Source organism: Oenanthe melanoleuca, chromosome 4 (genome assembly GCF_029582105.1).
Source record: "Oenanthe melanoleuca isolate GR-GAL-2019-014 chromosome 4, OMel1.0, whole genome shotgun sequence".
Taxonomy (NCBI): Eukaryota; Metazoa; Chordata; class Aves; order Passeriformes; family Muscicapidae; genus Oenanthe; species Oenanthe melanoleuca.
In genome coordinates, this window is record NC_079337.1 from 23,074,745 (window position 1) to 23,101,260 (window position 26,516).

The window sequence follows — 26,516 nt, forward strand, 5'->3', positions numbered from 1 at the left end:
CTCTCATACGTAAATGGTGCTGGAGAGAGTGGCACAGTCCATGAAAGCACTTCCTGAAATATTTCTTACTGCAGAATTTGAATCTGTAGAGTTTTAAGAAACATATCCTGGACACTGTGGGTGTCTGAACAAAAGGATGAAGTGGACCTCTCTGTTGCCTCTTCTTTTTTAGCTCAGCATATATCAAAATCTCCCTGGAGGAAAACAGGACTTATTCTTGTTTTCTCAGTCTGACTGACCTCTGGACTACCCTTAATTTTAGCTGTTTTCTATTAGTTGCACGTGAGATCTCATCACTTGCAGGATTTTTTTTTTGCAAGTGGGATTTAGCAGCTTTCAGTTGTAAAAATTTAGTAAAAAAGTCTTTGTTCTTTTTTGTTGTTTTTAGCGAATGGGAAGCTTAGTCGTGATTACTGTATGGAGTGGAATTGTACTTGCAGTGCAAAACCAGGTTTTTTTTGTAAGCCAGAGAACTGCATTATTAATAGTAATAACAATTACTAATAACATGAAGTTGCACTCCATGTTTTGGTTTTGTGACACCAAAACAGCAATTACTCAGTTTATTGCAAACAAGCTGATATATATACATGTACTTTCTCATACTCCCAATCTCACCAATTAGCAAGTAAATAAAAAAAAAAAACTCTGTTGTTTTCCCAAAGGTTAAAAAAGCTGAAAAGAAATCACTCTTATTTAACATTTAGTAATCAAAGTTATTTAATATTTCCCCACATCTGTGTATGTGAAGAAGTTAGCTCATGAACTTTGGGAATATGGTAGTGTTGATGTATTCACTCACTCAGAGCTTATAAAATTCTCCAAGTAAAGGAAACCAAGTTTCTATTTAACAAGCTTTATCAAACCATTGAAGTTAAGTGAAAAGCACACTGATACACTATATAAAGTACACAGAAAGGGCTTGGAAAGCTTGCATAAAATAATTGTACCAAATACTTTCTCCCACGATTGCCACTCAACATACTGGTTGTCGTGGCAAAACGAAGTGTCCATGTGGGTCATATTTAAAGTCCTGCATCTCTTACAGTAACCCTTCTTTCAAATTGAGTGCACATTCCTGTAATTAGGTCCAAGCACTGAAGTGACTGTATTAAAGCACTACAACACGTTCTTCTAGAAGTTCATAAAAAAAGAGTTTGGAAAGGACTCCGAGGGAATTTTTTGAAAGATAATATTTTTGCAGGGCTTTGACTATAGACAGAATTTGAAGAATTCTTGTATGTGTGCACAGATGTAACCCATGTTTGTAGAAAACATCAGTGCATTAGAAATGGTACTTGAAGAAGTAAACTGAAGTAGTTTACAGGGTAAGTTCCTAATATTTTTTGCAGTATTTTCCATAAACAAGGACTATGACAGACTGGGAAGAGGGTGCACAGGACATGTGCCCCTGAGTATCCTACAAACCTTAGAGCATGGCAGAGCTCTTTGCTACTGTGCTCATTTAGAACTGTATCATTATCTACCTGTGAGCCTGTCTGTGCTGTGAGCCTTTGGTGCCTGCTGTGCTGTGTTCAGTGGTTCTGGAGCAAATTGCTGGCTTGTTCTCCATGGCATAGAAAGCAAACAGTGTCTTCTTTCCTTGGCACAGTGTGAGGTGAGGAAAGGCAAGATGGTGCTCCCATGTTGTGCAGCATAGATGGGCTTGTTCTACTGCCCCACCTGCATAATTCAGGTGAACAGTGGAGTTACGTGCCTGAATATGATATTTGTGTGTAGATGTACTGCAAGGCAATTACTGGCCTAGGTTGTGTGGACTGTGCACCTTTGCAAGGTTTCCTTCATGCTAAATCTCAAGGTTTTTAATCACATAAGCAAAACAGCCCAGGTGAAATGAAGCAGCAAAAATACTACTTACAAACAAGAGTCTTTAAAAATTAACAGTCCTCTAATACTCAAGTCAGCCTTAAGTCTGAAGCTGTTTTGAGCATTAATATCCTAGACTGCAAATAGACATAATCTAAAATCTACAAAGGATTAAAAAGAAAACAGAAAGAGGGAGACTTAATATATTTAAGATTTCATCGCTTTCCTACATATTTTGAGCTTTTTAACTGTTTTTGTTGTATAAAATTTTTATTCAAGACCTCTAGCCTAGAATAGTACTTTAAAAATACATTGGAGTTTGCTTATTTTGTACTAATTTCAACTGGTTTTTTTTCTTTTTTGTATTTTGGCTTTAGAGTAGCTCTTTCAGCAGTGCTGTTTTCATGTTGACCTAGTACAAAAAAAGTTCCTTGTTAACCTTTGATTTTCTGAAAACAGAAGTCCTTTCAGTTATCTTAATTCTTCTTGTTCTCACTTGTTCTATAGAGATATTAATAGTTACTTTAGCACTGCAAATGGAAAACATGTCAAGTTTTTAATAGTAAGACCCTTACAAATACCTTAGGTGTCAGAGGTGCCTATAAAATCTGAGGACCTGTCTGAAACACATTACTACTGTTCCGAATTATGCATTAGACCTGCCTCTAAAAGAGGAATTTTCCAGGACAGCTCTATTCAGTGCAGTGTGTTTGTCTCTAGCTGACAGCTGTCCATCAGGCAAGAAATCTGCGTGAAACTTACACAGATGGCACAGCATCTTCAAAAATACATGGGAGTCTTTGTAGCCACCTGACTTTGGCAGCCATCACTCCCACAAAGATCTCATAAACTTCAGGTTGTCCTGGATGCTGAATGTCTAATAACCTCTGGGCCTGTTAATCACTGAGAGCTGCTCCTTCTGCTTGCAGCTGGGAAGAGCAGTTGAAGGACAGCCTGTGCTGGAACGCAAAAAGTGTAATTACAGTCGAATTCCAGCTTCCACTAGAGCTGCTCCTTCTCAACTCCCAGTACAACCCTGATAATTGTTTTGGGAGCTCTAATCCTTTGCAGATAGATGGATGTACCTGCAGCTGTATTTCAAAGGTTAAGTGTATGTGGGGCCTCTTCCAAGAACTGCTGCCTCCTGTCGGGGCTCTCTTATAAACATCTGTGGAAGGTTTGAGTGAGAACTTTCATGTGGCTTTATTTTATTGAGAAACCACTATCTCTGAAAATGCACTTGGAGAGGAATAGTGTGCTTCAAGGTTAAAGCTTTCCCCCCTGGTTAAAAAGGAGCTTTCATTCCAAGGGCCTTCAGGAGATTTGGAATCACCTTTTATAGTGCTTAGGTAAATGTTACAACACAAACCGTAAATCACGTAGGCATAAAATTTATAAGTCTTTGTGTCAAGTATAATTAAATGTATTGAAATCTCCAAGAAAAGCACAATGCCCAGAGCTGCTCTGCTGGTTGTTGTTAGAGATAAAACTAGTTAGTGACCTGCTTCCTTATCTCATTCATTTTTCTCACAGTTCCACGCCAGCCTGGAGTCAGCAATAATCTGTTTGAAATACTTGAAATTGAAAGAGGCATTACAGCTGATGAATTTGAAGCAAATGATGACCCAGGTAAACACCATGTCTCCTATTCAGGATGTAGGGTTTATGATTTTTTGAGATTTCTTGGGGTTTTATAGATTTTTCAGGACTCATATATCTTATGCCCCTCTTTAAAACTATGTTTTATAAAAACCATGTAAAACCAATTCTTTGCCTGTGTGAACCTTTCAATTTTATTTCCTAAAAAATTCAGCACAAAAATAGCATGAATTGTTAACAGTACAAGGGGTCCTTTTTATTGTTTAGTATTTTTGCAGATTCTTTTCCTAGGACTCCCTTCTTCTGCATTTAATTTTCATACTTACTTGCTAGTGTCAGCCACATGGGAAATTGAAAACCAAAGCAATCTGATTAATTTCTGGGTTTTTTTGTGACCTTCTGCTCTATTCTGCCAGGCGTTCTGGTGCACAGCTGCGATTTTGACAGTGGACTGTGTGGATGGATCAAGGACAAAGATGATGACTTGCACTGGGAGCCAGTGAGAGATGCATCAGGTAAGTGATCTGTGTACAATCACATCCTGCAGTTGAAGAACCACCCAGGCTTGAGGCTGATGACAGTTCCTGCTTGAGCACAAATTCCACAGCTTCTGTTCCCTTTAGTTCTGGGATATATTTCACGCCGATGCCTCTTTTGTGTATAAAAAGTAAAATTGAGAATTCCCAATGTGAGAGAGCAATTGAAAATTTACTCTCTTATCATAGTTGACATCTTTAAAATACGAATAGTAAATGTAGTCACCAGGTTTGTCATAAAGGAATCGGGACAAAAAAATGGACTAGGGAAAAACTTTTATTTATGGTGAAACAAAGCTTATTTTTCAAACTAGCATGTAAACATAGTTTTTTCCCTATCACTAGCAAAATTATAAAAAGCGCTGGAAATAGTCTTTGATTTCCTGCCAGGTATAATGTTCTAGTTTAACCTCTCAGATTGCTGTAGCTTAGAGTAGAATTTGATAAAATCAGTCTGTATATGGGAAAAATCTCAAGTAACTGGAAGGCAGACAAGTTAAATGCTGAAACACGGAGGCTTCGAAAATGGGATTATTTGGGATAATAAAAGATGACACTACGCCAGGCAATAGAGAGGAGTGTGTGGTAGCTGCTTTCAGGACAGGAGACTGGCATCAGTGCTGGTGGTCAGCCACAGGAACAGCCCTTCCCTGTTTCCCACCTCTGCTGTCCCAGGAAGTGGGATGTATTGATTTTGGCGTGGCACTGGGAGGTTGCTGCCCTTGCCTGCCCACCCTTCCCCCAGCAGTGCCTGCCCCACAGTGCTGGGGATTAGACACACATCCCTGGCTCCCTGTAATGATGGGATTACTTCATCCCCAAGGAGCAGCCTTTGAAGTGCACAAAGCTCACATTATGTAGGGATGGCAGCCTGTGGAAGTGAGCGCTCTGGGGCAGGACAATGGTGCAGGTTAAGAAGAGGAAGGGTGAGGGCACTGAGAGCCATTTTCCTCATGCACCACCCTGTCAGAGCTGTCTGCCCTGGTGCTGCCACTGGTGGGGCAGTCATTTGCCACCGCAGCAGGTGACCTGGCACCTTTTCCAGGCTGTTTGCCTGGCTCTGTGAAGTGCTGTCTTCACTGCCTGGGCAGGGGTTCCCCCAGACAGGCTGCTCTAGTACTTCAGGAGCTCCTTGTGACACTTGAAAAGCCTTGGGAATGACTGGGAGGGCGGAGCTCCTTGCTCCTGCAGATGACAAAACAGGCAGCTGTCTCCTGCCTGCAGAGTGGCACTTAACAAAAATTAAAATAAAAGAAATTACACATAATTCCTATCTTTTTTGAAACAACGGATTTAAAAATCCATTTTTTCTAAGTCAGTCACTCAAAGCATATTCATTATCTGTACTCAAAAATTGTTGTTAATACATATTAAATTCAAGAATTATGGTTTTTTAAGAATGAAGAACTATGATTTTTAACTAGTTTTTTTTGTCAGACTCTTTCCCTGCATTGCTGCCCAGTAGTCAGGGACAAGCTCAGCTTTTGATTTCCTGTGTATGTTCTGCTGCTGTTGACATAACCTGTTAAAACTAGACCCTTGAAGTCACCCACCCACCCACCCCCTCCGTTTTGAAATACCTTGTTGGAGGGATTTATTTTCACAGCTTGTTCCTGACTGCTTGCTTTCACCTTGCAAAGTTTGCTATGTATTGGTTTATCTGAATCTGCATTTTGAAAGGTGCTGTGCTAAAGCAGTATAAGCTTATCTTGCATGAAGAAAATGCTGATTTGAGGGGACCTTTTCCTGCAGGGACTTGCCTACAGATATGTTTGCTTTGTGCTTACCTAAATCTGTTTCCTATTGATTGGATTCAGCCACAGTAACTATCTGAAAAGGGTGCACTTAATAGGTCAGTACTTTTATAGTGGCATGATTGTATCTTCAGCAAACAGGTATAGTTATTTAAACTCTTACGCTTTTTTTAGCAATTAGTGACCTTGCTGCAAAAGCAATGTATTAAAAAAAAAAAAAAAACAAAAAACCAAAACAACCCAACTCTCTGAGCAAATACCCACCAAGAGGCTTTAAAAGATCCTTGGACAGCTGGATCCCACTTCATGGCTAAATGGTGATCTAGGGGCCCAGACAGCAGCATAATACTTTGCTTTGTTAAACCTCATTCAGACCAAAGAATTTAAAAATTATGTAAAAGTAGTGAGTTGGAAACAAGGTTGGCTTTCCTTTTAAGTGTGTGACAAGCCCTGGTACATTTGTAATTGAATCTTACAGCTTTTGAGGGAAATAATTGTGACTTTCAAAGAGAAGCTTTTAAAAAATAATGCTCTGTTTGAGTAATAGCACAGAGACAAAAAAAAAATTTTCTATCCTGTTTAACTGTGTATGTCAACAATATTGCAAACAAATATTCCTAAATCTTTGGTTTTAACTATGGAGCCTAAAAATGCCACCTTCTTAATGCACTTAAGGTAGAGGTGGCATTTTTTAATTTGAAAAAATATGAAAAATCTGATCACATAAAGAAAAAATATTTTTAGATTCAGTGTAAGATTAGGTTTTCGTTTTGGTTTTTTTTTTTTTTTTAACCTTTTTTTTTCCATTGGTAATTTCAGATATTGAAAATTTTACCCCCCTTGAAAAAGTTTTAATGAGAAGTACAAACAACCCCCATACAGGTCTGGGTTTTCTCCAAGGTGTGAAATCTCATTTAGTGTAGTTCTGAGTGTCGGTGTGAAAGGTGCCTTTTTTCTTTCTAGGTTTAATGGATGTTGCCATACCTGAGATCCTTAGCTTCTCATGTTCAGAGTGTTTTCTGGAAGGCACTTTTACTTCATATATGATAAGAGATAATAATAGGGTTGTGAATTGAGTATGTATGTTCACTGACAACTTCCTGCTGTTGGAATTTAGGGTTAACAGCCATGTGAAAATCATTACTGCTTCTTGCTTCTCCTGTCTAATCCAGATTAAAGGTTTAAATAAAAGAGGCTATCAGGTTTGCAAATAGATATGCTTTGAGACTTACCCTGTTAACACAGTTCCCAAACAAAAGGAAAGGGACAGAGCCATAGCTCAATTACATGATAGCATTTATTCTGGTCTCTATTATCTATCCAATAGCAAAACATTGCAGCTTGGAAGGTACCTAAATTTGCACAGTAGCTTTAACATCACTGTGGGTTTAAAATCATGCAGTGGCCAAGGGATTGTCAGAAATGGCAGAATACATGAGGTTTTAGTTTTTGAGAGGGGTATTGCTAACTTTGTCAGAAAGAAATTAGATGGGCAACACCCAGCCTGGTACTAACATATAGAGAAGAGCAGCACTATAAATCTTACCCTCTAGGAGGCAGATGCACTAGTTCTGGTTCTGTATGCCTTATTTTACACTCTCTGGACCTTGTGGACCCCTTTATTTATTTTTAATAACTCTTGTTCATTTGATCCTGCAACCTAGTAGTTTTAAGGAAACCAAAAAACCCCCCAACTAATTGCTTTTTCCACTGCAGGGGGACAGTACCTTAGCATCTCTGATCCCAAGGGCAAAGAAGGAGGAGTAGCACATCTTATCCTGCCATTGGGGCACGTGGCTCAGGCTGGAGATTTGTGCCTGTCCTTTAGGCATAAGGTGCCTGGATTGCATTCTGGTTCCCTCCAAGTCTTTGTAAGGAAAAACGGTGCTCACGGCCCAGCTCTTTGGGGAAGAAATGGTGGCCATGGCTGGAGACAGACACACCTAAGTTTACAAGGACTGGGCATCAAGAGTGTAAGTACTGATGATTGTGCTGCTTTTTGGGGTTTTGCATGAAAAGCTGAAGACACTTAAATGGTGCAGCACTGCTTGTTCATCTTCTGGGTTCAGTTTGACTTTGTTTTACTACTCTGCCAATGGAATCACAACTCTCACAGATGAGAGTTATTGTGCATTTAAAAAAAAAGTTTTATGCACAAAAAAACCCAGAAATCCCAGCTACAGAAATAGACTCATAGTACAGGCTACTGTGTCATTTCCTGAGCTATCTGGTACAGCCCATTTTAAGGGATCACAGCTAGGAAAGAACAGCCTCATGGACAGAGGCATACTCTACAGAGGTTTCAAAAAAAAGCCTGGATCAAGATTCCTCATGAGTAATGCTTTGAATAATACAGTGCCATGAAATAAAAAGAATCATCCCCTGTGGATTAGCAGCAGGCTAAACCAGGGCAAAGATACTGAAATTAAGTAATTTTTGGTAATGCAGGGAGATTACATGTGCAATCACATGTGGTTTTATGACCTTTAGCATCCCTGCAGCTGATCGGGCCAAGGAGGTGAATAATGACCTAACAATGCCCATAACACAAAATGGTTTAGTGCAATCAAAAGAAGCTGCCTGAAGTGCATTGGGGAATCTTTTAATACCTGGAAATTTTAGAAACAGTGTGTGATCAACTGGTATCAAAAGCTCAATGTCATTCTTCAACCTCTGAAGGTAGTTTTAATTTCAGATCTGAAGAAGTGCCTTGGGTATTTCAGGGACTATTTGACTTAAATATCAGGTGCTCTGAAAAGCTCACACATCAGAATCACAGAGTAATGTTCATGATGAGAGCAGGCTACAAGACATACACAGTATCTGGCTCTGCAATGAATAGTTGGGTTGCAATTACAACAGGTAATATTCTAGAAGATTTACTTCAGCAACAGTAGCAAAGACACCTGACTTTGTTAGCTGTAAATGAATGTTGGACTGAGAATGAGGACATTTGTAACAGGTGAACAGTACACTGCTATATTCTTACTTTTTTTTCCCCCCTGAATTTATCACTTCTGGCAGTCTCCCTTTGCACTGTCCCCTGCCTCTCCTGACCCCCTGGCAGTAGCTGTCAGCATGGGCTGCCACCCATTGCACCACAGCCAGGAGCTGCCTCATGCCACACTTGAGTTTGGGATCTTTCCCAGCCAGCATGGGCAGCCAGGGGTGCTGACCTGAACCACTGGGACACTTATCCAAATATCAGGGAGTGAGGGAAAACTTGCAGGGAACACCTCAGGCAAAGACAAATCAGGAAGAAATGTGGAAGTTTTATTTTCTAGCTAATTAAAACCCAAAAGCAACTAAATCATAGTGATTTTGGAGAGGCATACTGGAAACCTAAGGAGAATTTGAATTAAGAGCAGAATCCTTCATCACTCTTTTTAAAGAATTATCTCTGAGCAATTGTCTTTTTTATCCTCCACTCAAATTGTTCTGTTTTTCTTTTTAGGTTATTTTCAGAGGTGAGAAGGGGAAAGGAAGAACTGGGGATATTGGACTAGATGATGTGGTCTTGAGGAGAGGACGCTGCTCTGAAGAGCATTAGCCAAAACAATGGACCAGCAGTCATTCTCTCTTGCCCTACCAAACTTTGAAACAGAACTACGTGGAAAAGAAGAATAAGTGGGAGAGCAGCAACTTCTTAGTGGTCTGCTAAGTGCAATCTCATGGAAATGTCACTTAAATACATGGAGAGCACCTCCCAGGATGGAAGAAATCCAGTCTCAGGCTGGTTCTTTCTATTAATCCTTACCCTAAATCATATTTTGTATGAAATAACTTTGTCCCCTGTTAAGTCTGGTGAGTACTCACAGAAAGAGCACTTTTGAAAAAGGGAGAATTAATTACAAGTGGTAGCAAAAGGAAGCTCCATCTCAAAGTTTCAGTGTTAACTGGCAGCCATTATCATCCCATAGTGCTGTCTTTGATTAATTTGTGTGAGTTACATTGGATTAGTGAAAGCCTGGACCTGAACTTTGGCTTACTGCCACTGACCTTTGAAGAAAGGTTTTTTCATATATGAAATAGCATTTATTTTGCTGTTGCATCTGCATTAACCAAAACCAGTTATAGAGATTAGGCATTGCATCCTGTAATGTTGCTACTGCTGTGTTTTGTGTATATGTGTATGGTTAACATATTTATGTTTTTCGTATTTACAAGCTCTAGTTGCAGGGTAATTGGCAGCTGTACTTTCTTTTTGTACAAGACAGGAGTTTAGCATCTTCAATACTGCTGGTCATGCCAAATTTTCAAAGTCAGTTAATGGTGCTCATTGAAAAATGCTGGTGCAGTTTTTCACGTTGTAACATCCTGAAGGCAAAAGACTAAATGCTCACCTGATGGAAGCTGGCATCTGAAAATGCTGTACAAGTTTGCATCGAGCTCACAAGGTCCAGCCAGAAGCTCCTGGTTCAGCTGAAGACTGAGCAGCCAGGAGATGAACTTGGATCATATAAGGTTGACACTGCCAGGAATGATTCCTTCCCACAGGTGGCACAAGCATGAGGAAAAAGGGCAGCTGCATTAACACTGTACAAGCAATTCAGACCATGAAATTCCTTGAGTGGTCTTTGTCAAATGTCCATACTCCGCCCAACCTTCTGTATATAATAAGCATTTTATTCTTTAGAACTAGAAAAACTATTAGCTCTAGTGGGAAATGAGTATTTATCAAAACTTTGGACTAATTTTCTAGTTATGTATCATGTGTGTGCTGTGCAGTTTCCCAGGGAATTCTTCTGTTTGGTTTGGAATTTTTAAAGTGGGTATCATCATCATTGCTAGCAATTCTAAAATTGACAAAGTAATTTTAACATTTAAGAAAATGATGAGATTGGTAAAATATTGTTAGTGGTGCAGCCTTAAGCTTAAAAAAAAAAATCTCAGTTTCTTTGAATATAAATACAGTGTAAAATAAATGTCAGCTGCATAGCGTGTTCAGTCTTGTACAAAGTTCACAGACACAGATTTGGAAGACCTTTAGAGAGGTTATATTCCAAATCCCTGTTCCTGACAAAGTACCAGTCTGAAAATACTTTTCCCCATTCATCCCCTAGGACAAAACATGGTCTGTAGAGCAGAAATGTATGTGACCAAACAGAGAGTCTCCTGTACAACTGCAGCAGCAAACATTTTGAAAAGGAAAAAACAATGTGTTTGTAAACATTAAATTTTAAACTATTTTGCTTCAAATATGATTATGATCTTTTTCTCTCATGTTACTTTGTGATATGTCAGAATTGTCTGTGAATAGTTGAAATACCTTGTCCTTATTTTAAAGTAATCAGTAAAAGAGACTGTTACTTGCTACTAATTGGGAATCTTCATTTCTAGATTGAAAGTCTCAATTTTCATTGCAGTGAAATGAAACAAAAGAGACAATCCCAGAAAGAAATAGGTCTTATTACCAGTTTTAAAAATCAAAATAGATTTCACTATAATATTAAGAGAGCACTATATTATTCAAAAGGAAGAATGACAATTTTCAGTGTTAAGAGAAGTTTCACAAGTAATTTAAAAGCTGCTGCAATATTAGATGTCCATTTTACAGGAAGGACCAGCTACCATAGTTCCTCACTCTGATTCAACTGGCACAAACTGCTGTTAGATGCCAAGGACTGTAAGATTTTAGTCTTGTTCATCATATTACTACAGCTTTCTGAGATTAAGAGTTCCTGGTTAAAATAGAACCCCTATTAATGCAAGACTGTCAGGAGTTATTTGCCATTTTTACAAATAGTACCTAGAACCCAGAATCTGAAGGTAGACAGCAATAAGTGCTCAGGTGCCAGGTGGAGGATTCAGGTCTTTGTTTTATCAGTGCATTTCCTTGCTACAATAAAACATGGTATTGTAAAGCCTTGTGACAGGTGACAAGACAGGAGTTCAGCAGTGTTTTGAGCTCTGGGGGAGCTGTTGTGGCTGTAGGTCACTCCAAAGCTGGTTGTGCTGTGACTCTGTTGCCTTTTCTCCATCTTTTGAATAGACAAGATGAGGTCACTAAGAGGTTCTGTTGTGAGGATCCTTCTCCAGTTCTTGCTCTCCAGGTGTTTTTCAGGCAGCTCCCTCCAGCCACACACCTCAGCCAGGACTGCCCTTTCCATGTGAGCCTCAAGAAAGGGATGAAAATATAGCCTGAGTTTTTTCTATGAAGTAAATTATAGTTTTGGATTTAGTAAACAGGTAATAGAAATTCCTGCTTAGATACTTAAGCAAGCAGAAGAAATTACACTAAATTAACATGAAAATATTTATTAAATGTTTAATCCCTTGCCAGTTCATAATGGAATGTTCTTAAAAGACATGTTGAAAAAGAAACAGAAAGAGAAACAAAGACATTGAAAATAAGATTCTTTATAAATAACAGGTATGGGGACCAGTGGCTGTGTGCATTTATGAATTTGCTGACATCAAAATCAGCAGAATGGAAGTGACCAAGACAAGACTTTTGGTTCTAGATTCCATTCTGTACAGTGCCCTCATCTCTCACCAGAGCCATGTCACTAAATCACTACTGGAGTGCTTTTAGTGAAGCCAGTTCATTCTGAAGAAAAGCTTCCCTAGGTTTCCTTCAATAAATTACCTGAGACTTGGTTTTACCATGGTTGGAGATTACAATAACTGCCCTCATAAGACTCAGATAATAAAAAGACAACCCTGAACATTTATAACAATATTTATAACAGCAGCCTCCATCATCCTGCTCGGTTCTGATGGAGAAAAGCTGCCACAGTAGCAACAGGCTCCAACCCATGTGCCAGGGGTCTCTATATCCACCCCATTAGAAATTATTTCTCTTTTCAAATGAAGCACAGTATTTATCAGAAAGATAGCTTGATCCAAAGTCTCTTAATTTCAGCAATGCATTGGGGCACTCACCTTGGAAGCTGTTCAATCTGCCTTTAAAAGTTTGCAACAAGAAACTATAGCTGTCTTTAACTGTGAATGTTACACATACAGAGTTATTAATTAGCAAGTGAGGTCCAGTTAAATATAATGCAAATTTTTTCTTACATAGATTTATCTCTCAATCACCAAATTATAGAATTTTTGTATTTAAAATGCTTTCTTGCCTGCTGTTTTATCCTGACATTCTGTAGTCACACAGCATTTTATGACTTCAGATTTTCCACATCAATTAAAAACAACAAAAGCAGTTGAACAATGCATTGCTCTAAACCTGCAACTTTAGAAAGAAATGCAAAACATTTTAGTGGTAAGTTGCAGCAATGATTTGAGAGATCACTGCATTTACTTTCAAAGCTTGAGGAGATTCCTTTCTCAAACCCCACCTACTGCATCAAGCAGACCTGGTGATACACGAGGAAATGCATTTGGAATGTCTGTAATGCTCCATTTGTTTAAAATGCCAACAGACCAAAGACTGTCAAGGAGCATAAAGACAAGTTTCCAACAATACAGACTGAACTACCTCTAGATTTCAGAAATCAGCCCCACTTAGGTTTTCAGGATTGTGAGTCCAAAATGAATCAAATCACATTCTAGTGGCTCTGCTCTTACCAATTCTCCCTGTGCACTTGTATTCAGTGTTTGAGCAAGGAAGCCAAGATCCATCTGGCACACAGGATAAAGATGCTTCTCTCTGTAATACAGCCAAATCCTGCTTTCCTCTGACCATGAATTACTACATCACTTTCCCAGTAATTTTTTAACTTAATACTTTGAATTTTTACCTTCTCTTCAGGCCAGGAATAGTCCTGTCACACTTTTTTCCCAGTATTTATCTTGCCATGCATTTCAACAGCCCATGTTCTCATTTCAGACTTATCCTGAATACTCTTGATATTATATTCATTTTGAGTTTGGCAAACACCTGGAAAGAAAAAGTACAGTGTGTACTCAGAGAATGATTTTACTGCATTTGTATGAAACACCAGTGCTAAAATTTGAGATTGACACTCTCAAGGAATTTCAGGAAGACCCCATTGCTATTTTGATACCACTGTGCCCCAGCAGAAACAGGGAGCCACATCACCTTTTTGCTTGCCTTTTGTGCTGCCCCCATTTTAGGTAAAAAAATGATAGAAGTGGACTCAGCAGATTTTTTCCTCTATCAGAATGGCTCAAGACAGAATTCCCTTATGTGTGAAGCAGGATTACTGTGGCATGCATACACTCCAGTTCAGTACCAGCATCTTTGAACTGCAAAGAACAGAAAAAATGCCTACCAATGAAAATTGACGTTATTCTCACACCCCTGGGTTCAAGCCTAGCACAAAAGCAAGAGCTCCTCATTTGGGAGCTCATGCAGTGCATGCCACCTCAGCTGGTGATGGCCCCACCAGAATCCTCAGCAAAGACCATCCTGACATCCAGCACAACGTGAGTAGAGAACTAAGCACAACTAAGTAGTGAGCAGTGCCAGTTATGTTTTAAATTAGGAAAGTAACTGCAAGAAATTTGATTAAGAGGAATTCAGAGGGGTGCCCAAGAGAGACACTTTGATTTCCACCCCTCTGAAGTTGAGTTGGCTCAAAGAATGTTGCCATCTTACCTCAGTTTCCTGGATCAGTTGAAGGACCAAAGCTTCTGGAGCTTTTTAGAGTTTCCATGTGCCAATGCTGAGTGTTCTCTCTCAAACGTGCATGATTCTTGCTAATAGTCTAGGGGATTGCTTTAGCCATTTGTGAATACATAGAGTTTGAAGCCATTGGAACTGCTCACTAATAATAAAGTCTGCACCTCTGTGGTGCACATCAGTTTGCATAGGAACCAGGAACCCTACTGCATAGTTAGAGGGGTCATTAAACTGTGAGCAATTCAGCCACTCTACTGCCACATGCCACTGGTTCTATCCTGATTTTAAAGATATTATAGTTGGGTGAACTCTATTGCTGAGGGTGGCCTCTTAGAACTGAGTGATGTTTAATTACTCACAAGGTACATCAGGCAGTTTTGTGGGGGGTTAGGAGACCTCAGCATTCTGACAGCTCATCTGTGTATTAGCAAACAGCTCTGGCACACTCCGTGAAATTCACTGTGAACTGCTCTGCCAGGTATTTTCAGAGTAATTTGCTTGCCAAATAAAGATATGTGACAGGCTTCAAAAAATACTACATTAATACAAAAAACAGAGAAAGTACATGGTACATCAAGGAATGCTTTCATCACCGTATGGCCTTTGATCAGATTACACTGGCAGTTAGAGAGCTGGACAGGAATTGCAAGGATTCAACTACAGCTTGGCCACAGAGCTCCAGCCCACAGCCTGTCACACAAGTTCTTCATAACACTGTTCATCTTTCATTCAGCCATCCCCTCCCAGGGTACCAGTTCATCCAAACAGTGTGCTTGGCATTGCAGCAAACACAAACGTTGACTACCCCTCTGTGGCTGGCTGTGACCAGGTGGTACCTAATGCAGGGAACTCTCTTCATTTTTCTCTCAGGTTTTGCCAGAGGTGTCAGCTAGGCTACTAAATAGACACTGGGCAAATTCAAACTTCCATGTGCCCTGATGAAGGTGGGGAGCTTTTACTTCCCTGATAGGGAAGTCTGCTTCTCCCTAAAGAGAGACCCCCAGCAGTGGAGCCCCATTCTGTACCATCCTCTGCACTTGCTGCTCCAACTGAAATCCTGTGTACTGCAAATGGCTCTGAGTCTGCAGGTGACAAACCTCACAAACCCCAAATAAAGCAATATCCTCAGCATGCAGCAGGCAGATTGGAACTGGGACACTTCAAGAAACAGCTACACGTGAAACTACAGGAGGCACAAATGGGGAATGCAAGAAATCCTGCAATTTGCACTCAGCAGTACACAACTACAAAACAACCAGGCTCCATTTCTGGCCCTGAATTGACAAAGAGTTGTGAGTTTTCCAACAGCCAGTCTGACTGGAACAGCCTGGGAACACAGCATCTCCAGACCACATGAGGCTGCCAACAGCAACTACAAGGTAATCCTGCCGCATGCAAAATATTATGTGAGGGGGATTTTCAAACCTTGCTATTAAAAATATCCTTGGAAAGGTGGCTCTGTCCTGACACTCAATACAGACAACCCCTGCTTCCTATGTTTCAGTGGCAGCAGCTCCCTTTGGGGAAGAGAAACATCGTGCACAGAAGGGAATGTCACAGAGCTGCAGCAGGACTGCACACTGTCCTGTTGACACAGCCACAGAGACTCAGGTCAACCAGCCTAACCTGCAGCAGCAGCGAGTTCAAAGCAGTAACAAATTAAAAGCTTCCATTATCCAGCATTATTGCAGGGGAGAAACTTTATTAACAGGTCTTTGACTTCCAGAAGCCTGGACCTTTTTCACTCATCCCTTTTTCACCACCAGAGTCAGGTGAGACATTGAAATACTGCTCAAAGAAATGCATCTGACATTCTCTCCTGAAGGAGCTGCTGGACAGGGCATCTCAAAGCTAAGAAACACGGAACACATTACAAAGGAGCTTGGGCAGCTGTGAGACAAGCAAGTCCATCAGACACTGATGAATTCACCATGCTCCCTGAGCTATTTATATGTGATTTATCTCAGCTTCTAGTTAATTTTTAACAGGCCCCTGTCCCTTGCCAAGCAGTTGGGAAACTCACAGCATATTCTCCAGAAACAAACATCCAAGCAGCAGCTCAAAGTGGATACTGTAAATGGAGTTTTTACTCAAAGTAAGAAATATTGTTTAAAATCCTATTTCCCCTGTCTCTGAAAATGTACAATCTCTTTTGCCCACATCAAAGAATTGAACTGCAACATCCCTCCCTTCTCTATCACATTCTACCATGCACCACAGCTGTTTTTCTTGCTAGCTAGGTACAACATGTCATTCCTATCTCATATGCAGACCACTGTAAGGGCTCCAGAGTAGATTCTTCAAATAAACAAAGCTACCAACATTCAAAGACTTTTAAACACTGCATTGGCACCAACACAAACCAGGGCAGCATGAGGACAGGCAGGGAGAGCTCTTACAGCCTCACATTTCAGGACACTTCTACTTTGCTGCAGAACTTGCAGTCTAGCCCACAGTGAAATCAACCTGTCAAAAGCTCTTCAACAGAGCTGCCAGCAATTGCATAAACACTACACTTTAAATACTCTCACCTGTAAAATGCCTTCTCAAGCTGCCTCCTCTAGTTCCAGCCAGGAACCCTTTGGGCTGGTGGAGAGGTTGTGCTGCTTGCTACCAGCCCCAGCTGAGGCTGACTCTTGTACTCTCCCAGTTCACCAAGGGCTGGAGCCTCCAGGTGTGAACAGATTCAAACCAAGTCTCTACAAATCAAACTGGAAGAATTCCCATTTGCCTCTGAGCCTTCCCAGCTGGGCAGTCCGTGTAGCACAACCACCTGAATTCACACAGCCACCCACAGTGCCAGGGCAGCCCCAGGAGCTGGCATGCTGAGGATACTGACAGCAGGAGACTGGGCACTGGTGCTGCCTTTCAGTAAGCAGTAAGCAGCCAGGGCTGCAAACTCAGAACTGGAGTGTTTCTTACCTTGCCTGAGGTAAGTGTGTGTGCTCACCACTCACCATGTGGGGTACAGCTTCCCACCTTCTGCATCTCTCACCCCCCCACACTTCCTTTTCCTCTTCCTCCTCCTCCTCCTCACAAAGCTTTCAGAGTTTCTCCAAAAGCATTTTACCCCCCAGTTTGTTCCAAGATCTCAACTATTTTCTCTCCACCTTCTAGCTCTCTGCTGCTGCTGTGGTCTTGAGCTTTTGATGAAAAACAGGCTATCAAAGCCTTTCTTCTCACTGCATACTTTCAAGTTTAGGCCTCCCCATCTACAAGGAACATTCAAGTGAGGTATCAAGCACTGCACCTGGCAGCATTTTCCAGATCCTGCCCAAACAATAATAAAGTTTCTTTGCCTCAGGACTTGCTGAACCCAAACATTGTTTTCTCTGGCACAAGAGGCCAATTTACTTCTCGAGATAAATATTAAGCAAACAAGAATTTTTTGACTTTAGGAAAAAAGAAACTAGAACATTTTCCTGCAGCCACAGTCACACCCCTTGTGCCTGTAACGCTGAGCTATTTTTAAAAATTAATTCCTGTGGTATTTTCCTAATAGCCATAAAGCAGCAGGGCATTCTCTAAAACACACTTTGCTGTTATTACTCCTTCTATGCCTTCTGACTTTGACCCTCCAAATTCAGATAGATTAGCCAGCTGTCAAAAGGAAAAAAAAAATTATCTTAGTAGCCTTTCCTCTATTGCTTGCTTTCCCCAGGCAGCAGCTCAAATCTGGCAGGAAACCAACTTAGTTCCTGCCCTAAGACTCCATCATATTTTCAAAAAGTCCATGTCCTGAATGTTGCAACTTGGGCCTTCTGCATACTAAAAATAGAAAACAAAACACTTGTATCTTTTGCCAGTGTTTCAAGAAACAAAGCAGTGAACCAAACCCAAGTGAAGAACTGTGCCCATCCATGTAATAACACTCTCAATACTCTGAAAAAGTAAGATTAGTATTTTAAATTGACCAAGGGGCACTAATATCAGCCAATTAACAACTATTACAGCAATCATACTGTTTCCTTCATCCAGGAGATGACAGGAAAATGAGTTTGTGACCTAGCTAGTAACTTTTTAAAAAGCACAGAATCCTTAGCCAATGATGATACAAACCCATATCAGCGTGAGGACCTCTTGTTAAAATAGCAGGCAGACACACAGAGCACTTAGTTGTTCTCTCTCCTCTGTATTTGTTCTCTGGTATAAAATGCAGAACATTTTTTCTAACTCTATGTAAATATAAACAAAGATTAAAATTAGGAAAAATATCTCTTTTTCCTGATTTCATAGTCTGGACCCTCAATTAAACTTCTCAGTAAGCATCTATTTTCTACTCATAACCACAATTTATTTCTGCTTGCCCATGATCCATGCTGGGGGAGAGCACTCCCAAGCAATCAACCTTTTACTCCCAGCTCCTGACCCCATTACTTTTATTCCATCCTTTAACATGTTCCAGCCTTCTGGCCATCTCCTAACACTGAAATCAGCTTTTTGCTGCCTGAGGCAAGAGAAAGGGCAGCACAACATACCCTTATGAGGAAAGGATTGCCTCTTGCCATGTTCTCTACCTGCCAGAGCAGGTCTGCAGCCACGTGTCACCCTTGCTGCTGCCTGAGGCAATGTTTGTGAGGCCACAAGAAGTGCAAGCTCTGGAGCAGCCCCTCACAGCTCTGGTTTGCATCTTGTCACACTCCCCCTGCTACTGCCAGCACACCCTTAAACAAATGTCTCTTTCAAATCAAAACCCAACTTACTGACACTCACTGTGTCCCACAACTGGTAACAGCAGTTTTTGAAATACAGAATTTTCCCCCTGCATGTTAATGCTCTTTTCCCTCTACTCAGTGTGTCCACCTCTGTCCTAAGGAGGTGATGAACACAAGACACTGTGGGATACTGGCAGGTCAGAGCTTCACCCATCAGTCCAGCCCAGCTGTGTCACCTCCCTCCTGGAGCTCACACTGCAGGGACAGCACAGCTGAGTGTTACTGCTGTGCTGGGAAAGTACAGTCACATCTATTCAGCTGGCAGCAAATCAGCAATAAAGCTTTGAGTTCAAACCATGCTGTTTTGTCATCAGCTGATATTCTGGCCCATGAATTCCAGCATCATTCATTTAGTCAGAAATTGTATTCAATTCTCATGTATGTCAGAATCACAAAATGTACTTTGTTTCTAACATGTCAAAAAAAAAGGTGGTGAGTTGCAGAGCTCCCTAAAGCCAAATGCTAATAATTGCTGGATGAGAAAACAAGAAACAAAAAGTTATCAACAACTTCTACCTAGAAAACAACAAACATGCCAACATATCAACAATTTCTACCTAGTTTCAGAAGGCAAGCAGGAAAAAGATTTCAACAAAAAAGAGCCAAATTCCATTAAAAAAAAGGTATAAATTTTTTTATTTCCAGCCAATATTTCTTGCAATAATTCTAGTGATTTATCTTCATTTCTAGACTCTTTATTTGTTGTCAAAGACACTGGAAATTAGAAATAAAAATCACCTTTCAATCTCTTCTGAAGAAGCTACAATGAAGTGCAACAAATAACAAGTTGAACATGCCTCTAGGCAATCAATTCCAATAATACACATTTATTTATATAGAAAGAACAAGGCTTATATTTTATATATACATATGAAAAAATATATACCTATTTATGCATCCAGGTAACACATGTAAGAAGGGTCACCTGAGAAGGATTGCCAAGGCTGGTCAGTGCTGGAAAGCAGGACATCCCAAACCCCTCCCTAGGGGTTTCTGGGGCAGCAGGCACTACCTGAAAAGGGAATACCTCCCCAGTGCCAGGTTCTCCCCATTTCACAGGTGCAAATCCTCAGCACTTTGCTCAGGCTCTGCTGGTTACAACAAAAGCCTTCAGTCTCCTGGCATCTAAAAATGAAACATAACATGAGGTAGTTAAAAATACCATGTGGAGTGTGTACACACACCCACCCTGCTCTGAGCCAAAAATCACGGAGAGCAAAGTTTGTATGGCCTAGTAGCACATCCTACCTACCCCCCTCTCCTGCAGAACTCCTCCAGAACAGCATCTGCCCTGCTGCCTTGCCTGGAGTGCCCTGAGAGCCCAGTGACCTGCTCCTCTCAGCAGGCACAGAGGCAGTGCCCTGGGCACAGCCAGGCTGTGCCTGGCACACAGAGCTGGCACCTCCAGGGGTACCTGATATAAACAGAGCATGGAGGGATCACCTGCAGAACTCCTCCTGACCTTCAGCCAGAAGGTTTGTTTTGCCTAATTTGAAGCTCCTCCTCTTGGAGACTGCCCAAAATGTCTTTGTACAGTTCAGGCTGTGTCTTAATCACCTGACTTGAGGCCAAACTTGAGTCCTGTGGCTCTTTTGATCTCTCATGTTAAGCAAACTTCTCTCCCACTTTGCCACTGTTGATGCCATTCTCAGATGCAGGCACTGCTACGAATAGAAGAAAAAATTATCAAGAAATAAATGATAAATAACATTCATATAATGGTAAACCACCAGCACCAGTATTCTGTCTCTTTGCTGGGAAAATTCTACATGTCTCAGATTTCCATTACACAGTCTCATTTTATATTAAAAAAAAAAAAAAATAAAACTGTATCACCACCCCTACTGTATAAAATAACAGAAGGTTCAGACTGTGCAAAGAGTAGCCAGGCAACCAGGCTTCCTGCATGACAGTGCTGGGATATTTTGATACCATCCCAGAGCCTGACAGAACCCTGGATTACTGCCTGCCAGCAATGCCTCCAGGCTGCTCTTCTACCATGCAATTCATGTTCTGCTGTTAACATCAGCATGCTCTGAATGCCAAGTGTCAAGCTCTGGGTCAGGGTGTATTTCACACCACCTTTCTGCTGATGCACAAGTGATGCCACAAAGTGGCAGGAGAGAAGGCATTGGGATCTCAGACTAGAAAACATCTAAAGAATTGATTGACAGAATCCTGCGCCACTCTTAAGAAAAAGACTGCTTTTGGAAAATCAGTAGTGCATTTCTATAATAAATACAGATAGGTGATAATAATATAAATAGGTGATGCTACAATAATTAATTAAAAATTTTATGCTGTGCCCTTGTGATCCATGAGAGATCTTACACTAGACGCTGTATGAACAAGGAGGGCTTTTTTCAGGGGGATGTCACCTATTATGCTTTAACCTATTGCTTTAACAGACAAAAGCCCCCAAGCAGTCTTCTCATCTCTTCTTTAGGGAATTTTTTATATGAAAAGACCATTAAAAAAAAAAAAAAAAAAAAAAGACTTGACTCTTGCAATACCCTCCTGACTGCTACAGTGCCATCATCCAAAGGAAACCTCACAGATGAATTCAGCACAGCCTGCTAACAGCACCTGAAGCTCTTTCTGCTCAGCATTATAAAATTGTTTGACTCCTGAGTGTCAGAGTTTCACTTCAGGCCCTGCCAAGGTCAATATGCAAGATAAATACTCTCCCCCTTCATGGCCTAGTGGGAGGTCTCTTAAGCACCTCAGGTTTGCCATACAATACGTGGGGAAACACAATATCCAACATTTCACATGCTAAATTATGTCAGATTTCAGAATGCAAGCATGATTTTTCTTCAGCTACTCTGTTCTCACCCTCTCTGATACAGAAGAGATCCTCTCTAAATCTGAGATACTTTGACTCACTGCAGTAGAAAAAAAGAAATCAATGTTTCTTACAGGAATTGCTGTGAGCAAAGGTTTAGCTGAACAAGAGCTGCCACACCAACCTCCACCATGAAAAGTTGAGTGCCTGGAACTGAGCAGAAGGGAGATTGGGGAAGGTGAGAGAAACACCATCAGTCACTCACCCCCCAAAACAGAAAGAGATCCATTTTAAGAATTCTCTCTCCCAGAATATCTTCCTTAAAAATCACTTTCCTCCCCTTAAAAATTGATAAATCTTTAATAGCAATATTATCAATATTTGAATCATCTTTTCTCCAAAGGAACCCATAAGTTTTCACAGTTTCCACAGTGTTTAGCCTAGAATGAATATGTGTCCTGATTCTCTGAAATGTAACAATTGTACATTTCATTTGGCAAAAAGATGTTCATAATTCAGAGGTCTGCATATTCCTCAAAACATACTGGTTATTCAATTAAGTTCATAATGAAAGAGGAGTCATTCACAGGAATAACTGTTAACCCAAAGCAGGAACTTTACACCTGAGGACACACACCAACACTGAAAAGATGATGTGAGTTTATCTTGGTTGGACTCTATCTGTACAGTTAGTGTCAATCTCCAGCTTTTCACTGTCAGGACAGCTACTGCTGTCTGCACTACCAAGCCAGAACAGACTAATTAAATCTAGTTAACTCTGAGTCCTGACCCCAATGTGTCCAACAAACCTCCAGACAGTTAAGGAAAAACTTGCCCTTTTCAATTTCCAGCAACAGTATGAGCAATTGAGACTTGTCAGAGATGCTGACATCTAAATATGCTTCACAAACTTCTGAGTTTTGACTGCTTCACTACATTTCCTAAATGCTTTATGCCTGCAGTTTTCTTCCTCTGAATAACACAACTCATCTGTATCAAAATAAATTTATCTCCTATTAATTTCCCTTCTTCTGCTCAGTTATTTCACACCTCCAGCAGACAATGGCAGTGCAATGGAAGGGCATCAGGTTGCTAACCTAACACCACAGAGGAGGTTACAGCACTTCCCCTGCCTTCAGTATGTGCACTTGGCAAACTTCTGAATAGATTTCTGGAAAAAGATAAACCAGATAAGTTTTTTCAGTTATAAGGGAGCTGTTCCCTGAGTTCATAGAGCTGGTGTCCACTTTGACTCTTTCAGTTTAAAGAGAGATGCAGTTTTTCTTATTCTGCTGTAATTGATGAAGGCTATTTCCTAAAAAACATTTCATGGGGAAGTAAAAAAACATTTAATGGGGAAGTTCAACCCTACACAAAAAATATTTCATACATGATGAAAAGTTGTCACTTTTGACAATTCCATTTTTGAGAGAAAACAACCCAGAAAAAAACAAAACTGAAAACAAGCATGTTTTTAAAGAAGCAAGAGGCAATTCTTAAAGGAAACAGAATCTATGTATCTGACACAGCAGTGATACAGCTGGATAGAGCTCCACTTCTTGACCATCTATGTCAAAGATTAGAAAATGAGTCAAGATATTTTCTGGTGTGGAGTAACTCAATCTCTGACAGAAAAGCTCTCCATTTGATTAAACCACTACATCCTGTCCTTCAGTCAAATTAAACTCAGTTTTGCTTTAACATAGTTCTATGCAGTCTCCTTGCTAAAAGCAGAGTGTGTTTATTTTTCTGTAAGAAAGTAGTGGCAAAAGGGCAAAGGAAATGTACTTATCATCATGCTCCCACCCTAATGCCCAACTGAAACAAAAGCTGAGCAAATCAGTTGTGTTTTTTTTGGTAAATCAGGTGGCCAGCACCAGCTGTCTCCCACCCAGCCCTCATTTGACACTGATGCAGACTCTCATTAGGACAACCTTAATTTAATTAAGAATATTTTGACACAGACAAAAGGTGATTAAAAAGCCTGTCAGTCATTGTATGCAGTTTCTTAATTTCTGTTCTTTGAATACATGAGCTCAGTACAAAGCTGCCACTGATACACCATGTGGCCATCAGTCCTCCCCATGGCACAGGGCCTGTAGCACACAATGAACACCCTCTCTACCTCACATCTACTCACTCAGTGGCAGTCTCATCCTCCAAAATACTTTAAAAAGGTGGTTGCTTTCTGAAATTGCCTTACAAAAAAACCCCTGTCCAACAGACTTCAGATATGTTTTTTTAAAAAAAAATACACCCAGAGGATTCCTTCTGCAGCATGAAAAGGGAAGAGAGTTAACTCCTTGGACACTTGGTGCACAAGTGAACTCTTCCTCCCATAAATTCAGGTCAACAGCAGTTAGCATTGTTACTTGAAGGGCTATGCTTTGTCTGGAGCTTTCATCCCTGAGCCTTGAGGGAAGGTGCTCCAGGGGGACCCCTGGTCTAGGGGATACCTGTCTGAAATTGCACATGGACATCTGAGAGCTGAAACAGCCCTTGAGTCAGCCAGGCTAAACACACTAAAGCCAGCAATCTGCAATGACATTGCTCTTTAATGCCCAGTCTGGTAAAACTTCACACTCAGATAGCTCTGGCAGTATTATGTGCTACCAAATGCCAGATTATCATATCATCCCACTGAGTTGCACTGAGGTATGCTCCCTGAAACACATCCAAGAAATGCCATAAAAGCATGCACCTAGAAATGGCAAAAATAATAACCCCAGAAAACAAAAAAGGGAGGTAACAATAGGAGAATTCATTGCAGGAACAGCAGCATATCAGAGCAATGACAGAAAATCAAGCCCTAACAGCACAGAGAAGACATGCAGAACAAGCATGACTTCTATCACTGTATTAAGGGTCTGGAATGACAGACAAATCAAACATTGGAGCACATAGTCAAGTTTAATCCTACAGTGCAGTATGGAGGTTTCTGGCCAAAACAATGTTATTTACTATTACCTCAGTATTCATTCAGGGGCAGATCTGACCCAAAGCTTTCTTTCCTAAAAGTGACTGTTTCTTACTCACCACGAATGCTAATAAAAGATACAGGGTATGAGACACATCCAGCAAATACCCAGCCTGGATTACTTAATTTTACTTTTCCTCTTCTGTGTCCAAATATACCTTGTTGCTTTTAACAAGAAGAGTGCCCAGCTTGGCCCCCAGCTAAGGATGCATTATGGTCTCTGCTGAGTAGGACCATCAGATTTACTCCACTGTTTGAGCAGCTGTCTAAGCTACTACTCTAAGCATGATATTCAGCTTGCTGCATTAATGTCAGATTTCCTGTGTGCAATTCTAACTGTAAAGAAATGGGCCTGATCACAGGCTGAGTGAGAAAAACACTTATACCCCTAGAGGTGGTATAAAGAGAAAGACAATATCTGGCTGGCATGAAACAGAATCTGTATCACAGGGGAAAAATGGATGCTTGCATTCTTTAAGATTCTAGTTAACACCCAGCCTTTCAGCTCTAAGATGAATGATTGCCATTGGAAGACACTGAAGTCTTGCTCCATAGTTGTACACAAATCTTAAAGACATTAAGGGAAACAGTAGGAATAACAGTTGGCTAAAACCAAACACCCTGGGCATGAAAAACCAAGAAAATCAGCATCAGTGCTACTTCTGGTGAATAACAATTGACATAGCTGAGAGTTGAAACATGGGGGCAAAGAAATCCAAAGAGAGAATCTGCAACATTCTATAATATAAAGTGCTCATTTCTCAGGATACCCTTATGTCATGAGTGTGCCACAGGACACTTGTCACGTTAAACAACTGCCCAAAGACATAAATGTATATCTGATCATCTTTTCTTTGGCATGAAATGTTCTGCATGGCTTTGGATGCCTTCGGAGAATCTGAACTGTTGGCTCACTAATGAGACGTGTCCCTCATTTATGCATGACTGGGCCTTAGGCTTCCCAAAGAGGCCAGACCTACCTGAGGGGCTCTGCAAAGCAAACACCAGCTCCAGGAAAGGCAGTAAACACAAGAATACCTCTTAAACAAATAATTACACAAGAGCAGTACTGGGAGAACGGATGCATTCCAGACTCGCACTGGTTGAGAGTTGCTGGATAACAAATTAGTTCAGCAACACTTGACATTAATCCCTTTGTTCTCTGTACATATTAAGTTGCTCCCACGTTGTCTGTGGGCTACAGAATATGGGGAGTTGTCTGTTACCTGGAAGTACTCTGAATACTAATATAGAATTTTCTACTTTTCTTTAATGGTAAAAAACCCTTCTGTCAACAGTACATTCTAAACGCCTACTCAAACATTTTATTTGACTTTGCAGGTCTCCTAGTTTTCCTTCTTTCCCTTCTGAATGGGTCTGAAGTTCAAACTCTGCCAGTAATACCTGACTGTAAGTCCCACCTGCACTGCCAGTATTCTCCAGCCCTACTGATACCTAAAGAGCCCCACTTGGAGACTGAAGACTCAGCTACAGTAAAATATTCCTCTTAATTAAGTATAATTTTGTATAATTGATCTCTACAGAAAGCATTAATTTACCTTGCTATCTTAGATTTCCCCAGAGCAAACTTTACAGTCCAAATGATCCCTCCATGTATCATCATAAATCACTGTACTTTAGTGATGCAGCCTGCAAGTACAAAGAGCTTCCTATGCACTGATTCTGTCAAAACCAGAATATATATGCCACATACAGCACACATGTGAGTTCCAGCCTCCAGCAAAACAAATCCTGCCACAAGATGCTCCAATGAGAGC

The 26,516-nt window shown here is 40.6% G+C and overlaps 1 protein-coding gene and 1 long non-coding RNA gene across 5 annotated transcripts in view; one reads left to right on the top strand and one right to left on the bottom strand.

The window, feature by feature from the left end:
- Nucleotides 1-10,913, top strand: part of NPNT (nephronectin) — a 49,140-nt gene extending 38,227 nt beyond the window's left edge. For all 3 annotated transcript variants that reach the window (XM_056490599.1, XM_056490601.1, XM_056490600.1), the window contains 4 exons: nt 3,361-3,456; nt 3,843-3,941; nt 7,433-7,689; nt 9,171-10,913. In XM_056490599.1, coding sequence (XP_056346574.1) covers nt 3,361-3,456; nt 3,843-3,941; nt 7,433-7,689; nt 9,171-9,266 — 548 coding nt within the window. In that variant the 3' untranslated portion in view covers nt 9,267-10,913. The remainder of the gene's footprint in view (nt 1-3,360; nt 3,457-3,842; nt 3,942-7,432; nt 7,690-9,170) is intronic.
- A 255-nt stretch (nt 10,914-11,168) lies between these two features.
- Nucleotides 11,169-20,093, bottom strand: LOC130252731 (uncharacterized). 2 transcript variants are annotated; one of them, XR_008840423.1, is made up of 4 exons: nt 19,863-20,093; nt 18,321-18,436; nt 13,244-13,556; nt 11,169-11,832 (listed from the first exon to the last, which is right to left on the bottom strand). It is a non-coding gene; the product is annotated as an uncharacterized LOC130252731 (long non-coding RNA). The 2 variants fall into 2 exon arrangements; XR_008840424.1 differs by lacking the exon at nt 18,321-18,436.
- Nucleotides 20,094-26,516: the final 6,423 nt, after the last annotated feature.